Source organism: Candoia aspera, chromosome 1 (assembly GCF_035149785.1).
Source record: "Candoia aspera isolate rCanAsp1 chromosome 1, rCanAsp1.hap2, whole genome shotgun sequence".
NCBI classification, from domain to species: domain Eukaryota; kingdom Metazoa; phylum Chordata; class Lepidosauria; order Squamata; family Boidae; genus Candoia; species Candoia aspera.
In genome coordinates, this window is record NC_086153.1 from 218220676 (window position 1) to 218238371 (window position 17696).

Sequence of the window (17696 nt, forward strand, 5' to 3'; positions counted from 1 at the left end):
TCTGTAAACAAGAAAAAAAGGTATTTTAGTTTTTAGAAACATTTTCTGCAGTTTTTATCTCTTGACTCAAAGATCAAACTATTTTTGCTTCTTTAATCTCAAGGTTAAACCTGGAAAATGCTGACCTAGTTAATGCATTGTTTGTACCAGTTCTGAGACTGATCATCATATCTTTCTGAAATTGGGGGTTTTGAACAATTTGCCTGGCTCAGAGTGATCCTATTTCCTATCATACTCTGCTATTCCTAAATCCTGTTTTTGTGTCTTCTGTTGAGATTGTCATTTTGCTGTTAGGTTATTGGATATTATTCATCGGTCAATGTCATGTATTGAATGTTATATGTGATTCAGATTTTTGTCATCCCTTTCTCAGTCTATGAATTGCTCTTCATTCTTTGAACTCCACAATTCTAAGCTGTTTGCTCCAAATTACAGTAAAATATACTTTCTTTTTGAAGTGCTGGAGCTTGCAGTGTTATTTTAAAAAGAATGAAAGAGCAAGCTAAGGATTCTCCATTGTGCAGCACTCTTAATGGAAAAGCCTATATCTAGACTTAAATAGAATGGGATGGATGCTAGCCTGCTCCTCTATTTCTTAGCGACTTATATTGTTTTACTGAAAGTCTTCTTGAGGCACTGTCATTTACAGTAGAAACTTTAGTAAGGCCAAAACCTAGTTCACCCAATCTCTAGTCCCTCTGCTCCAGGAAAAAAAATGCTACAATAAATCCAATAGTTTTTAAGATCCCACAAAAAAATAGAAACAATCAGCTGCAACCTGGCATTACTCTAGAGTTTATTCAGTTCTTTAAAAGTTGCATGTTCATCGTTTCCAGCACTGGATCCAGCTTCCAGAATCCAAACATTCATGCAGCTCTGTATTGTAACAAAGAAAACGAGGCTACCTCTTTCCTAAATAGTATCTTAGATTAGTTTCCCTCAGCTGTTTTGGACAACAATTTCTAAAAATCCCAACCAGCATAGCCCCATTTTGAGGTTGATGATGGAAGTCCAACATATCTGAAGAGCACCAGGTTCCTGATAGCCAGGTTTTAGTGCTGAAATAACCAGTGTTTTGTTTTTTTAAGAAAATAAATAAGGTACCCCACACCATCTTCAGCAAAGGATTGTTACCTTGTTGTGGTGCTGGAGCTTGAGCACCTCAATGATGCCATGAGCTAAACCGTGAAGGGCCACCCAAGACGGGAAGGTCATGACAGAGAGGCCAGACTAAATGCGATCCCTGGGGAAGGTAATGGCAACCCACCCCAGTATTCTTGCCGTGAAAACTAAATGGATCAGTACAACCAGAGATATGTCGGTATACCATCGGAAGATGAGACCCCCAGGTCGGAAGATGGTCAAAATGCTACTGGGGAGGAACAGAGGATGAGTTCAACTAGCCCCAGACGTGATGACGCAGCTAGCTCAAAGCCGAAAGGACGGCTAGCGGCCAACGGTGCTGGTGGTGAACGGCGAATCCGATGTTCTAAGGATCAACACACCATTGGAACCTGGAATGTAAGATCTATGAGCCAGGGCAAACTGGATGTGGTTATTGGTGAGATGTCAAGATTAAAGATAGACATTTTGGGCATCAGTGAACTGAAATGGACTGGAATGGGCCACTTCACATCAAATGACCACCAGATCTACTACTGTGGACAAGAGGACCACAGAAGAAATGGAGTAGCCTTCATAATTAATAGTAAAGTGGCTAAAGCAGTGCTTGGATACAATCCAAAAAATGATAGAATGATCTCAATTCGAATTCAGGGCAAGCCATCTAACATCACAGTGATCCAAATATACGCCCCAACCACAGATGCTGAAGAAGCTGAAGTAGAGCGGTTTTATGAGGATCTGCAGCACCTACTGGACAACACGCCTAAAAGAGATGTTATTTTCATCACGGGAGACTGGAATGCTAAGGTGGGCAGTCAAATGACACCTGGAATTACAGGTAAGCATGGCCTGGGAGAACAAAATGAAGCAGGACATAGGCTGATAGAATTTTGCCAAGACAGCTCACTCTGCATAACAAACACTCTCTTCCAACAACCTAAGAGACGGCTTTATACATGGACTTCACCAGATGGACACCAAAATCAGATTGACTACATCCTTTGCAGCCAAAGGTGGCGGACATCTATACAGTCGGTAAAAACAAGACCTCGAGCTGACTGTAGTTCTGATCACGAACTTCTTATGGCACAATTTAGGATCAGACTAAAGAGATTAGGGAAGACCCACAGATCAGCTAGATATGAGCTCTCTAATATTCCTAAGGAATATGCAGTGGAGGTGAAGAATCGATTTAAGGGACTGGACTTAGTAGATAGGGTCCCGGAAGAACTATGGACAGAGGTTCGCAACATTGTTCAGGAGGCGGCAACAAAATACATCCCAAAGAAAGAGAAAACCAAGAAGGCAAAATGGCTGTCTGCTGAGACACTAGAAGTAGCCCAAGAAAGAAGGAAAGCAAAAGGCAACAGTGATAGGGGGAGATATGCCCAATTAAATGCAAAATTCCAGAGGTTAGCCAGAAGAGATAAGGAATTATTTTTAAACAAGCAATGCGCGGAAGTGGAAGAAGACAATAGAATAGGAAGGACAAGAGACCTCTTCCAGAAAATTAGAAACATTGGAGGTAAATTCCAGGCCAAAATGGGTATAATCAAAAACAAACATGGCAAAGACCTAACAGAAGAAGAAGAGATCAAGAAAAGGTGGCAAGAACATACTGAAGACCTGTATAGGAAGGATAACAATATCGGGGATAGCTTTGACGGTGTGGTCAAGGAGCTAGAGCCAGACATCCTGAAGAGTGAGGTTGAATGGGCCTTAAGAAGCATTGCTAATAACAAGGCAGCAGGAGACGACTGCATCCCAGCTGAACTGTTCAAAATCTTGCAAGGTGATGCTGTCAAGGTGATGCACGCTATATGCCAGCAAATTTGGAAAACACAAGAATGGCCATCAGATTGGAAAAAATCAACTTATATCCCCATACCAAAAAAGGGAAACACTAAAGAATGTTCAAACTATCGAACAGTGGCACTCATTTCACATGCCAGTAAGGTAATGCTCAAGATCCTGCAAGGTAGACTTCAGCAATTTATGGAGTGAGAATTGCCAGATGTACAAGCTGGGTTTAGAAAAGGCAGAGAAACTAGGGACCAAATTGCCAATATCTGCTGGATAATGGGAAAAGCGAGGAAGTTTCAGAAAAACATCTATTTCTGCTTTATTGACTATTCTAAAGCCTTTGACTGTGTGGACCATAACTAATTGTGGCAAGTTCTTAGCGGTATGGGGATACCAAGTCATCTTATCTGCCTCCTGAAGAATCTGTATAACGACCAAGTAGCAACAGTAAGAACAGACCACGGAACAACGGACTGGTTTAAGATTGGGAAAGGAGTACGGCAGGGCTGTATACTCTCACCCTACCTATTCAACTTGTACGCAGAACACATCATGTGACATGCTGGGCTTGAGGAATCCAAGGCTGGAGTTAAAATCTCTGGAAGAAACATTAACAATCTCAGATATGCAGATGATACCACTTTGATGGCTGAAAGTGAAGAGGAACTGAGGAGCCTTATGATGAAGGTGGAAGAAGAAAGTGCAAAAGCTGGCCTGCAGCTAAACCTCAAAAAAACCAAGATTATGGCAACCAGCTTGATTGATAACTGGCAAATAGAGGGAGAAAATGTAGAAGCAGTGAAAGACTTTGTATTTCTAGGTGCGAAGATTACTGCAGATGCTGACTGCAGTCAGGAAATCAGAAGGCGCTTAATCCTTGGGAGAAGAGCAATGACAAATCTCGATAAAATAGTTAAGAGCAGAGACATCACACTGACAACAAAGGTCCGCATAGTTAAAGCGATGGTGTTCCCTGTAGTAACATATGGCTGCGAGAGCTGGACCATAAGGAAGGCTGAGAGAAGGAAGATCGATGCCTTGGAACTGTGGTGTTGGAGGAAAATTCTGAGAGTGCCTTGGACTGCAAGAAGATCAAACCAGTCCATCCTCCAGGAAATAAAGCCAGACTGCTCACTTGAGGGAAGGATATTAAAGGCAAAACTGAAATACTTTGGCCACATAATGAGAAGACAGGACACCCTGGAGAAGGTGCTGATGCTAGGGAGAGTGGAAGGCAAAAGGAAGAGGGGCCGACCAAGGGCAAGATGGATAGATGATATTCTAGAGGTGACGGACTCGTCCCTGGGGGAGCTGGGGGTGTTGACGACCGACAGGAAGCTCTGGCATGGGCTGGTCCATGAAGTCACGAAGAGTCGTAAGCGACTAAACGAATAAACAACACAACACCCCACACCATGTTTTCTCACATTCAGCCCATGGGGGATGGATCATGTGTTTCAATTCACTTTTCCTGTTTTAAAATGCATTCTTTATGCACTCTTTATATATTTAATTGACTTCAAATAAAAGAGTTCATAATATTATTTTAGAGTAAAACATTGCAGTAGTTTAGAGCTATTTAATATTTAGTTCCTATATTTGTGGGATTCTTTCAGCTTTTGATCACTCAGACGGCATTTCACTGAAGATTGAAATACATACTGTATAATCACACTGTCAATGATGTGTTCCCTTCAAGAAAGAAAGCAATGGAAAAGCTGGAAAACAGCTGTTTGAAAGAATGTCCATATAGAGGAATTATTTTTCTGTGCTGCAATTCCCCCCTCAACCCTGTCATTGGAAGAAAAAAACATTGTGAACTTTTTAAGTTATAAAAGGAAATATAATAAATGTGCTTCTACTTTGTATGCAAGCCTCAGGCATGTGTTTAATCTGAATCCAGCCCTCTTTGGAGGTCATGCATTATACCTCTGCTTCAGCACAACAATCTTGATAGTTGAAAGTAAAATAAATGTTCAGTTAGAGGATACGAGTTTTATATAGAATTTTTTTACATTAACATTTGAACATTGAGAAGGTACAAATTGGGTAGCATTTATTAGCTCCTGCATTCAAAACTGAGAGCAAGATCCCTCATACTTGTGTTGACATTTGTAACTTAAACTGATCAACCTCAAGAACACTAGCTCCATTGGATGGAAAATTGCCACACCTATGCCAGTTATATTATTGCTAGGTACTGTTGCCAGGTACATGCAAATGGCATGAAGATTGACCACACAAGGTAAGAAAATAAGTTTTTAGAGCAGTGCAGGTGCTTCAGGTGTCCTCCACATGACAACTTCAATTTTATAACACTGAGCAAAATAAATCTTTTGCATCTCTTACCAAATGTTAATTGATAGACCTCACAAAGAATTTGGATAGGTTTTTTGGTCTGCAATCCCATAAGATGCTGCCTTAAGTAGATCAGATTAATCATTACCCTGCTCTGACTGTCCCAAACAGAGGTCTTCTCATGAATAGCCATCTGATCCTTATAAGTAGAGATTGCAGGGGAACTGAACCTGAGACCAGCTGCATACAAATCAGATACTATTCTACCACTGTGCTTAAGCCCTTTCCCAACAATGGTATCTCAGGGGATATATCAGTAGGATGAGTTGCAACAGCAAAGCTAGATTTTTAAAAACAAGTACCATATGCAAAAGTGTTTATAGGAAATTAGATCCAAAAGCTTTCTACAAAAAAATCAACAAATAATAATATGTTAATAAAATGTCTCTGTTGGAGTGGAGGAATAATATATGGAACAAAATATAACTTACATTAATTTTTTTTATTTTGGTTAAACAACATAAATTACATATAGTAAGAATGAGACGATGGGAAAAGAAAAATTTGGTTTGGAAACCAATTTACAAAGCATATATTGAGAGAGAAAAGATCAAGCATACAAATCTTATGTGCCGAAATAAAAATTCAAATAGTACTGCCTACAATAGGCTGCTCAATCAGCCAGAAGTAGGAGTTAGTTGTTGCCGTTAAATGATCAACAGCAAGAACTTTTCCTTCCAGCATTTCCAATACCAGCATCTTGACAACCATGGAAGTGTTCATGAGTTGGTCACTGAGCAGATCACAATGCACAGGAAAGCAATTTAACAATATTTGTGTACCTCCAAAGTTCATCTTAACTTTAGAACAAGTTCAGTGTGCATAACTGTCTTAATCCAGAAAGGAGTCACAAGAGGGCATATGAAATAAAGAATGGGAAAGTAGAAAAGCTGAATCATATTTCTACAGAGGCATATACATTCATATATGTATGTGTGTTTGTTTTTAGGTCCTAAAGAAGAAGAAGCTGAAGGGTCTGATGATGGTAAGACCTTGACTATTGCAAAATATGAAATTTGTAGTGTATACCTTTTTGTAATTGAGTATTTTTGTACTAATTTCTAGAAGAGAAAGAAACAGAAATTGACTATCAGGCAGTGACTATCAATACAGAACAAAAAGTTTCGGAATTCTACCATGTTGAAGAAAGATTGGGATCGTAAGTATAACAATATGTTTCCCCTTTTTTGTTGGAATAGTACATTACCTCATTAAAAATCTACTGTCATATCACTAACTTTTTAAATGTAACTGACTCTCTAGGGTGTATCTGATTCCGTCTTCAATAGTCTTCCTCAAATAATTTTCTACCAAGTGAGCTTATCACCTTACTGTTTGCGGTTATCAAATGCTGATAATTTTAAAGTTAAATGGGAACAGTAAAATTGAAACTCTTGGTCTGTTTTGGTAATCAGTTGCTTAATCAGCCAGATTCTACAACCTTGCTGCCATAAAGTTGATTTCCTGCTTTACCAAATGGACAATTATTCAATACGATTATATATTACGTGTTTTCTTTTATTGATATTCATTTTTTAAATTAATAAGAAGGCATAGGTGTCCCAGATGTCAGCAAAAATGAAAAAAAACTGTATACTTTGTTTACTAATCAACTGGTTTTGTTTTATGGGATTGTTCGAAGTTAAAAATAGAAAAAGTCATTTTGGCAACTGCCAGCGACAGTTGAGTTTTTGCGGAAGCAGAGAATGTACCCACTGGTCCAGCACTAATGGCAGCATGATTGGCATTTTTTACATACAGATTACTCGTTTGGCAGCTGCCCAGAACAACTAGACAAGTCTTGCTGTGCAATGTCAAATGGAGCTGGAGAGTCCCTCCTCCCTGTCTTTGCACTTAGCCATAGGTTTCCTGAAAGGGACATACGCATATGGAGAAATGCACTGAACTGTTACAAGCAAATTCTGCAAGAGGCAACAGTTCAGTTCAGTTGTCCTGTTGACAAGAAACACAGCACCTCAAGTATTATTCTAATATTTAGTTCACTCTCCCCATTGACCCATTAGAGGCTGGATGGTTTGAGGGTGACAAATGAATCTTAATGTCTAATAGCTGCAAGAGGCTATCAAAACTTGAATGTAAGTTGAGAGCCACAATCTGAGATCACACAATTGATTAAGTCCTGATTCTAAAAACATGGTCTAAAAGAAGTGCTGTTTCCAGATCCAATAAATGGGCCCTTGCAAGAAATAAAATGAGTCATCTTGGTAAATAAATCCACCACCACTAGAATGATTCTGCAGCCTTGCACAGAGGGAAGATCAGTAATCCATAGAGGCATACTCCCAAGGTCACAAAGGGAAGGCACAGACTAGAGAAAGCTGGTTGGCTTTCCAGGAACAGACTTAGCCAGTGACAAACATGACTAGATGAAGCATGGTCCTTGACATCTGCTCTTACCCTCAGCCACAAGAACTCTCCAAGTACCCAGTGCAAATTTTAAACACTCCCCATGATCAGCAGTCCTACTGCCATAACATAGTTGCAGTCTCTCTTCCCTTAAAGGAAGGAGAATGTATAAACAGCTATTGTGAAACAAGTGTTCATCATTCACAGAGAAAGGTAAAGATTCAGTGGGTCCAAGTGGGTCTCCTTGGAGGTAATCCATCCACACCCTGACATGCATATTATTGTTCCAGTCTAATCCATTGTATCAGATCTGCAACCTGTCTCCCTGTCCCCATTCTTTCTGGAAGGTCTATTCTCTGTAGAAGGGCAACACTGCTAGGCTTCAGGATTGTGGTAGGGAAGTTCATAAAGAACTATTTAGGACTCGACTCCTCTAGCTTACTCAAGATTCTCAAAATGTTCAGTGGTGCAAAGGCTTTTTTGTCTTGTTTCTCCATATTTTTGTAATCAGGAAATTACCTACATATACAAATTGCATTTTAAAGCAGAATTATTCCTTTTATTGTTGGAAGAAGATGTTGCTTAATAGAAGACCCTGTGCTTTGCACACCCACTCCAAGTTCAATACTTGCTGTTCTAATTTTAATAAATCTGATATCAAATACTTCCAGAGACCATGGAGAGCTGTTGCAAGTCACTGTAGGAAAAACTGTGCTATAGACATAGCTGGTGTATGGCAGGTTTACACATTCCTATAACTATTACTTTAACATGTCTATGCCTGTGAATCCAAGCTTGCTGGTTTTGACTAAGTGCCTGTCAGCTGAGCATAAGAATCGCATTAATCATTTTAATCCCTAGAATCTAGGGCATCCAGAAAGCATGTTTTCCTGTTATATATTTCATTTCATGGGGATTTTTCTGTACTTTTCAGAGGGAAATTTGGACAAGTCTTCCGGCTTGTTGAGAAAAAAACTGGAAAAGTTTGGGCAGGAAAATTTTTTAAAGCATATTCAGCTAAGGATAAGGAAAACATAAGGCAAGAGATCAGCATAATGAACTGTCTACACCATCCAAAACTTGTCCAATTGGTAGATGCTTTTGAAGAGAAAGCTAACATTGTCATGGTATTGGAACTGTAAGTATAAAGTTGACTGTAGTAGGAAAACTATCAGTGTTAATGTTTTTATAATCTTACCTAACAAACCTGAAAATCCTGTTTGTTTATTAATTGTTTAAATGGTATATTTTCCTGTAAGTTATTCCTGTGCCCCAAAGCAGATCACTTGGATTGTACTTGTAGAATACAGGTAAGCCTCAGTATTATAGTGGAACAGTACAGTCACTTTCTATGTTCTCCACTTTTGAATACAGCAACTACTTCAAGCAACATCTTGCCATTTAGAATATTTCATTCAGCTCTGCAAAACACAATGGATCATTATCTTTAAACAATTAAATATAATTCCATTTAAATATAGCAATAAATGCTGATTGCTGTCCAGTCCCAAGATGTTTTTAGAACATGAGCCCTTCCATGGTTTGCAGGCTTACATGGGAATAAACCTCATTGAACAAAATGGGGCAACTTCTGTGGAGGATGAATTGGATTATGTTCCTGTTTTGTCTTTTACTTCAGTCTGGCATTTCTCAGAAGCAGAAAAATAGAACTGCAAATGAAAACCCTTAAAATAGCTATTCAGGCTTGATTTATCCCATCATAATTCATTTGAGATTACATTGAGCAAGTTTTTAATGCCCCCCTTTAATGCAAGAATTATTATGTTCTAGCTCTAGAATATTGGTGGACAGAAGAAAGCTAATAATTTCATGCACATTCAAGCTGCATCAATCCTGAAAATCCCCAGGTTTTATTTTGATGTTTAATGCATTATGGTCTAAGTGATAATGACACAATATCCTAAGAGTTCAGAAACCTGGAAATATCTTTTTGCAATCCCAAATTTATTACGAATTTTCCTTCAGATCACTTAATGAGAAAGTCGATTCTCTTTCATATTAGGAGTGGATGAAGCTATAATAAATTTAAGGCATAAATATAACCTGTCAGCCCACTGACACTGCATCTGTCAATATTTTTTTTTAACTACAGGAAGATTGTATTAATAAAATGTACAGATAACTGTGGTCCTGGCTGTTGAGGAGGGAAAAAGCTTACTTGTCCTGTAGAATAAAGAGCATTTTGATACTGGAAAGTCTAATCCACATTTGCTTCTTGTTCTGGCATGCAATATTAAACTTCAGCAAAAGTATTGCTTTTATTCATTCCTCCACTTACTTTAACCTATGTGTTCTATACTGTATTGCCAAGGTCATTTGCTTAGATTTCTGAATAGATAAAAAAATATTTTTAACGACTCCTCCCTTTTTATTGCTTCTGTTCCTTTTGAACAAATTGTATCCTTCAATTCCTATATACCCACTCCTCATTTAGCAATTGAATTCCATTCCAACAACCAGGTCGTTAAGGAAAATGGTCGCTAAGCAAACACATGACTGAGAGAGAGATGCTGCAAAGGTTGCTGATTGCTGCCATCTCATTCAGATAAAGTTCTTGTACAGCTACACCAGTGTTACTCTCACTCCAGCATGCTTTTTTGCCACACATACGAAATTTGGTCATAAATGCATGCCTTGGTCAGACAATGATTTTTTTTATTGCCGTCATACTTGTGAATGATCACTAAGCAAAGTAGTTGCTAAATGAGAAGTGGGTGTATTATAATTGGAGGAATCATTCCACTAGATCTGGTTATTTGTATTAGGTCATATTTGCCTTCCTCAACTAGTAGTTCAAGGCCATGTTATTTATTTCCCATAGTACATGGACAATAAATGGCATGATTTTTATGAGCCAATGTTCTTTCTGAATTTTTAAAAATTGAGGATTTAATAGGTCCCATTACAGCAACCCTCTGACATCCTTCTGTAGTGCACAGTTCTGTACCTGATAATTTTACTTCAGAGTTTTAGTCTTCAGCCGCCTGGATTCAGTGTCAAACCAATTACATTTGCCATACTTCAGACAAATAGTACTTGTCATGTACAGGCCATTTCATGCAGTAGTTATCATCCAAAAACTCAGACAATGTTCTGAGAAAACAAAAATCTCCCAATTACCTCTTTATTTGCTTTATTTGCTGTTTAAGGCTCTGTCATCTGGATGGAGAGGGGGGATGGGAATACCACTTGAGAACCATGGTCTTTTTTTTTTAATAAGGATTTTATTAGATTTAAGACAAAGATAAAAACTACAAAAAAGCAAAAAACTACAAAAAGAAAAAAAAAAAAGAGTGAGAACCCAAGAGAAAAAAAAAATTTTTAATGACAAGAAGAGGTGACTTCTGACTTTTAACAGCAAGGATATACAACAAATTTTCCATACTCTATCCTTTACTCTATATTAAACCAAAATCACATTATTTTTATAAATCATTCCATTGGCACATACAAAAATCACTAAATACAGTTGCTCCATTTCTGTCTACTATAATAAAAATCAAACTAAAAAGCGTATAAATTGCCTGCCATTATAAGTCATAATACAATTATAATAATCTTAATCATATTAAGCCTAAAACCAAGCATGTATTATTTTATCTTATTGATCTTAATCGAAATCATTAAAGATGAAGTCAGACCAGCCCTAGTGTCCTGTTTAGTCTATAGACTCTGAATTAATTAATAACAATTCTTTATTAAGCTAATTTTACCTCAGTGGAAGGTCTAATAATAATAATTAACAGAAATTTATTATTTAAATTTTTGAAACTGAATTTAGTATGGAATTCTGAATAGGAAAAGAATGGATTCTACGTACAAGGTAATTAACTCTGAGGAAAATTGATTCTTAAAATTAAGGTATAAACAAAGAAAGTCACAGGCAACAGACAGAATACAATTGAGGAGTAAATGGATTGTTTGCACTGTAGTATTTTACCAATTGGTTGAAGATTGTAGAAGCCATTGACTCTGAGGCGTTAAACAGGGCGGTTCCGAGGGAGTAGAATTAACACAGAAGCTGAGGTAGAGGAATCTGGTGATCTGAGTATTTAACAAGATGAATCGATGGTAGGACTGGAGAACTGAGACAGACTAAGGTGAGGCGGTGACAGTGGCTTTTCGAAGGAATCAAAGGTAAGTATACGATGCTGGGGCGGAAGGTATAGATGTAATTACAACAGGGCTGAATTCAGGAGCTGACAGTTGAATGATGATGTCAGAGGCTGACAGGGGAAGCCCCCCTGCACAAAGTGCTCTAAGGCAGAGAAACGGCAGTGACTGCTGAGATAATTAAGTCCCTAAAGAAATGCGGAATTAGGAGCCGAGAGAAATGGAGAGGCAGGTGGAAGAATGACAGGATCTACAGGAAGATCGGGGTTATCAAGATCAACAGTGCTTTCTGAATTCAAAGATGGCTCTGAACATGCTGAGGAGAATTCATGAGGCTGTAGAGAGGAATGGTTGTCTCCGACAACTGGCTTTGGCTTCTGGCGCTCTTTATATCTTGGCTTTCCTGCCTTTTTCGCATAGGAGCCAATCAGGCTTCTCGTTGTTCAGCCCTCCTTGCCGCACGCCAGTCTCGAGCGCTGATTGGTGGTGGCGAACCTGATTCACTTCCTGGCTCCTTCAGCTGTTCTGCTTCTTCCCACTCCAGGCTTTTCTTTAATTGTAAGTCTTCTTCAGTTTTTTCCTCGGCTTGGCTTAGCTGTTTTTCCTGGCTGTCCCATTCATCCTCTTACTCAGTCTCTATTCTAACACCTAGAAGCAATCCAGATAAATACTCTTAAGCCCTTGCCCCACTTCAAAATAAACCGGAGCATTTACACATCCCCACAATGTGCACAGAGCTTTCTTCATAAAGAAATCAGACAGCCCAACTGCCCCTCTTAAGAACTCCGACTTCTCAACAAAAAGCCTCCCATACATAAGAACCCCTTCTTTTCCATAATGTTCCATCAGCAGTTCAGTTCCACTTATGGCTTGCAATTCGATCTGTCCTTTTAATTTCTTCAACTCGACTATCCAATGTTCATCCAGCATTTTGACAGAAGCCCTGATCTCGCTATTAGAAGAAATATTTCTATCGTTGTTAAGCTCTTCAATTTCTTCCATGACATCCCCAACCAGATGACACATTTTAAACCTCACATTTTCCACAATGTCCTGAATGCCTTGCATAAAAGCTTGGCAGGACTCAGAAAGCATCTGTTTAAAGTCTCTGTGAAAGTTGGAAACAGTCTGATTGAAATCCTCCATGTCTCATGCAGTAGATTATGGCGCCCCCTAGGTTCTTAACCAGCGAAAGTGGGAGATAATAGAAAAATTCTGAGCCGTGTTTACAGAAGTGAAAGTATAATAGGCAGTTCCCCAGGGAAAGTAGCAACAGAAAGCTGAAGGTTCAAAACAGCAGATTCAACGGGTAGGAAAATGCTAAAATCTTCAAATTTAGTACAAAAATAATAACAGAGAGATGATTACATAGTCTCAGCCCTCCTTAATATTTGGATGGAAAGCAAAATCCAAAGCTTAAAAAGCTTCTTTTAAAAAAGAATTAATCACAAAAATAACTATAAGCACCAAGAGAGCCATTTCTCCTTGCTGTAGAAAGCCTCTCTTAGGGTACACATCCTTAAAAGAAAAATAATTTTCTTCAGGCACCACTTAATGCAAATAAATTCTAGGTTGTGTTTGGGCAGGAACACAAATGCCACAAGTATTGCAGTGTAGGACTCCAAAATTATGTCTTGTCTTCTGTTTCCTAAAGAAAGCCAATAGAAAGCCTTTCATTTCTTCTCATGCTAGCTAACTACCCACAATTCCCTGTTCAACTGCTGTCAGCTTCCTTGAGTATTTTATAAACAGAAAGGAGGGATAAACATTTAATAAATAAATCAATAAATGTAAACATTACTTAACTAGATTCATTAACTCTTCCTTTTTTCACAAGTGACTTGCAGATCTCAGCTTTCACTACTGCTGCTTTTTAAGTTTGATTGATCCTCTCACAATACAAACTTTCCTTAACATCACTGCTTCTACTAGAACCACTAAAATGACAGCACTGTGTGTCTATAGTTGATCCTACAGTATGAAACTTACATGGCAAGAATCATATCCCAGCACTTCAGTGAATATATTGGCTGTGATCTTACATTAGGATTCTTATATGTAATTGCATCAATTGCTGAGTGATGTATGAGTAATTTATATATTTGGATTATGTACTTTTTGAGACCATTTTTTAAAATGAGGCCTTTTAATCAGCTCTGACAGTTTATGTTTTTCTGTTGTGCTCTTGTTCCAGAATGTAAAAACATGTTTTATTTCAAAAATAAATATTGTGAAATATCAGATCAGTGAGGTTCAGAGTATCACGAAAGTTAAACATTTCTATAAGTTTGCAATAAAGATTTTCAATTTAATAAAGCATATTTTGACATTTGTACTCATATGTAACCTATGGTATTACGGTCCTTTTCTTAAGTTGGCTACATATTAGTCCCAAAGTGTATAATTTGTTCTACTGTTTTAATTCATTTTAATGTATTGTTTGTTGGTATTTTTTCTCTAGAAGTTTTATCCAAACATGTGGCTTTCTTTTTTAAATGTATTTAAAAGTATATTGGACAGTATGAACAAAATGAAATCTAAACATTAGAAGTATGAGTTCCTGAAGAGACCACAGTACTCTTTCACTGTTGCAAAATAGAAAGCGTCACTTGGTCTTGCACTGACAGAGATTGAGATGATCAAGGGGTTGAATGTTGGGCCAAAGGAATGTTTGTGCATGGATACATTACATTGTTCCTATTCCCCATCCCATCTTTGTCCTCCAGAATAATCAGTAGAGTTAGGTCATATGGCTTGCCTTCATGTAGAAAATGTATTTTCCATACAATCTGTTTTCTCTTTGTAATATTGTTTTAGTGTTTCTGGAGGAGAACTCTTCGAAAGAATCATTGATGAGGATTTTGAACTGACAGAGAGGGAATGCATTAAATACATGAAACAGATCTCAGAAGGAGTACAATTCATTCATAAGCAAGGCATTGTTCATTTGGACTTAAAACCTGAAAATATTATGTGTGTCAACAAAACTGGTACAAGAATCAAGCTGATTGATTTTGGACTTGCACGAAGATTAGGTAAAATCTCTAAGTTATCTTAAACAGCTGTAAGATACAGCATATTTTTATCATGTATAGTTGTTACAAGTGCTTGGAACCACTATTTAATTCAAAACGGGCTTGGCCCATTTTCCATATGGCTTAGTTAGCATTATAGCTTGCCAGAAGTCCATAGCAGAGGGTACTTCAGATGAATGCAGTGCTTTCTGTCATCAATCAGAAGATTATATCCATAAATTCTAGAGCTTCAGAGCAGTCATTGTGAAAGCCTTAGCTTTGACAGAACCCCAAACAATAATGCCTTATGTCTAGATTTCACAAGCTGAAATAAATGTCTGTGGCAAATAATCATAATTTAAAGCAGAATCAGGGAAGCAGAATTTATGATCCTGATTAGAACTGATTTGAGTAGCTCTTAAACTACTTTTTGATTAGAAGGTAATTACCTTTTAATTTCACCTTTTTGAACTTTTTGGTACTCAGCTCAAAAACTGTGCCAACATGTATTTCAAAAAGAATGTGAAACAAGTGTTCAGAAGTGCATATGTTTTGATAAAATCACAGATTAATGAAGAAATAAAATGAAGCATAATGATGAATGAATATGTTGAAAATAATTGGAAATAGATTAGAATCTCAATAATACAGTTCTATGCAGTTCCCTATAGAAACTGTCCCACTCACCATACTTTATTGTCTCCCAAACCTCTGGAGATATAACAGTGACAGATGGTCTCTCATTCAGGTGGCTTCTTGGTTGAATGCAGGCTAGTTTTCTCCTACTCCTAGCCAAGTGCTGCTATCTGGCCCTTCCCAGTTTGGGGTGAGTGGGTGTCAACTCTGTAGGCCCAGATACGTTGGGCTTATAACACCTAGAATTCTCAGCCTGCCTAGTTCTAGTTTGGTGAATCTGCTAGAATCCCCATTTGTCCTTTTTGCTGTCATCCTGACCAGTGGATCAGACTTTGAGCTTAGCTTGTTAGAAAATGCTTAATCAAATCATTTCAGACATTTTTTCAGTCTACCCTCCTCTGGAAGATAACCCAGAACTTTTTCTCACTAACCGTAAAACCTTATTTAAAGCCATTAGAAAACTCATGCAGCTAAACTCTGAGATTTTGTTATAATTTAAAGTAGTAGAGATTTGTGATCCTTTTGTGGTCAATTTCTGCAGACATTAACTTTGTCATGGAATGCCAACCATGTAAGAGGATGTTTTTCCTGGCCTTTTTTGGAATATTTAGAACATTGCATGTGAGGAGTATTAGTACTAATATTTTTCTGGGATGTTTTGCTGAACCATTTGTTTTTATAATTTTTAGAAATTGATTTGTTCTGCCCAGTGCAGTGAAAAGGCTAGTTTAAAAATAAAAATCGTTGGTTATGCTACATGTAAATGGTAATGAGGTATCAGCTCTGGCTTTGTCACAAATTGATTAGGATTAGCCATCAAATCTTGCACTGAAACAAAAGGGATACTGACCCTCACAACAGTCCAGGTCAGTAGAAATATATTTAAGCAGCTTGTGTTGGATGCAAAATCCACAAGTCACTCCAGTAACCTCAAGCATAATCAGGGAAGCACAATTTATGATCCCACTGGGTTCATAAACAGCTCCTAGACTAATTTTTGATCAGAGAGTAATTTTCTTTTAATTTCAACTTTTTGAACTCAGCCCTGCATTTAGGCTCTCCCCGGCTAGTCACGACACAAGATTAATTGCCCAGTGTAAGTGTAGGTTGTACTTTTCATATTTAGGAATTCAGAAATATTTTGGAATAAGAATCATGTGACTAATTTTAGATGATTACTGGGTGAGGGCAGGAACTATGACTTTCCAATACTTTTTTATTTCTACTTCCATTTCCATATCCAGCCTGCCCAGCCAGTGTCAGTGCAATGAGATTTGTACAACATCTGAAGATCTATAGTATCTTTATCTGTAATATATAATAGTATATTGGTGAGTGGGTGTTACTTACACATGCATACACACACAGTGCAGAAATAGTGTATTAATGGACTAGAAGCATTTTGTTGAGAGAGAAAGACTAATCCTATTGGGGGAGGAGGAGGGCAGGCAGAGAAAGAGGAAAGGAATCTCTTGCCTTTCCAGAGCTCCATACAAAATTGTTCAGGAGCAGAGGAGTGCAGGGGCTAATGTTGTACATTTGCGATAGTCAGCTAAGGTTCACATCCCTGATTGCCTTTGTACTTCACCTAGTCTGCCTTAAAATGATTGTTCTAAGTTACCTCTGAAACTTGGGGGGAATAGCTTGCTTAGACTTCAGAGGGCAACTTCAGAGACACTGTCTTCTATGTTGAACACACAAAATTTTCCTTCTGTATAACCTTAGAAAATGCAGGTTCTCTGAAGGTCCTCTTTGGAACACCAGAATTTGTGGCTCCAGAAGTTATAAATTATGAGCCTATTGGGTATGCTACTGACATGTGGAGCATAGGAGTCATCTGCTACATCTTGTAAGTAATCTATTGATTCAGACCTTTGAAATGTCTCATCCTGTTTGCTTATATTTTAGACCCTTACTTTCTGATAACATAGACATCTAAGCATATCCATATCAAGCAGAACTGTTTTATTTGGGATTATTTCCCCTTAAATATACATTCATGTCCTTTAGATGCATTTTTTAAAATTTGAAACTTCCCAGAACATACAAACTTAATTAGATCACAGTTTTATAAGCATGTTAATTCCCTTTTCAGGGAAGGATGCATTCTGTTATCCTATAGTTATAATACCTAAATTATTCCAGTTAGTCTTAATTAAATTCCACAGTTGTCTAAAACTGCCTTTAAGCTGAGCCTGAATCCTGCTGACTTCAAGGATATGAAAATTCAACTGTTTCATTTAATCACTGTGAGCTTGC

The 17696-nt window shown here is 37.8% G+C and overlaps 1 protein-coding gene across 3 annotated transcripts in view; it reads left to right on the forward strand.

Annotated features, from left to right (window-relative positions):
• Positions 1 to 17696, forward strand: part of MYLK (myosin light chain kinase) — a 392661-nt gene that overhangs the window by 352333 nt on the left and 22632 nt on the right. For 2 of the 3 annotated variants that reach the window (XM_063288774.1, XM_063288777.1), the window contains exons 23-27: positions 6236 to 6271; positions 6352 to 6445; positions 8588 to 8791; positions 14605 to 14822; positions 17163 to 17286. The exons of the other annotated variant lie outside the window; for it this stretch is intronic. In XM_063288774.1, the coding sequence (XP_063144844.1) occupies positions 6236 to 6271; positions 6352 to 6445; positions 8588 to 8791; positions 14605 to 14822; positions 17163 to 17286 (676 nt within the window). The remainder of the gene's footprint in view (positions 1 to 6235; positions 6272 to 6351; positions 6446 to 8587; positions 8792 to 14604; positions 14823 to 17162; positions 17287 to 17696) is intronic. 3 annotated transcript variants of the gene reach the window in all.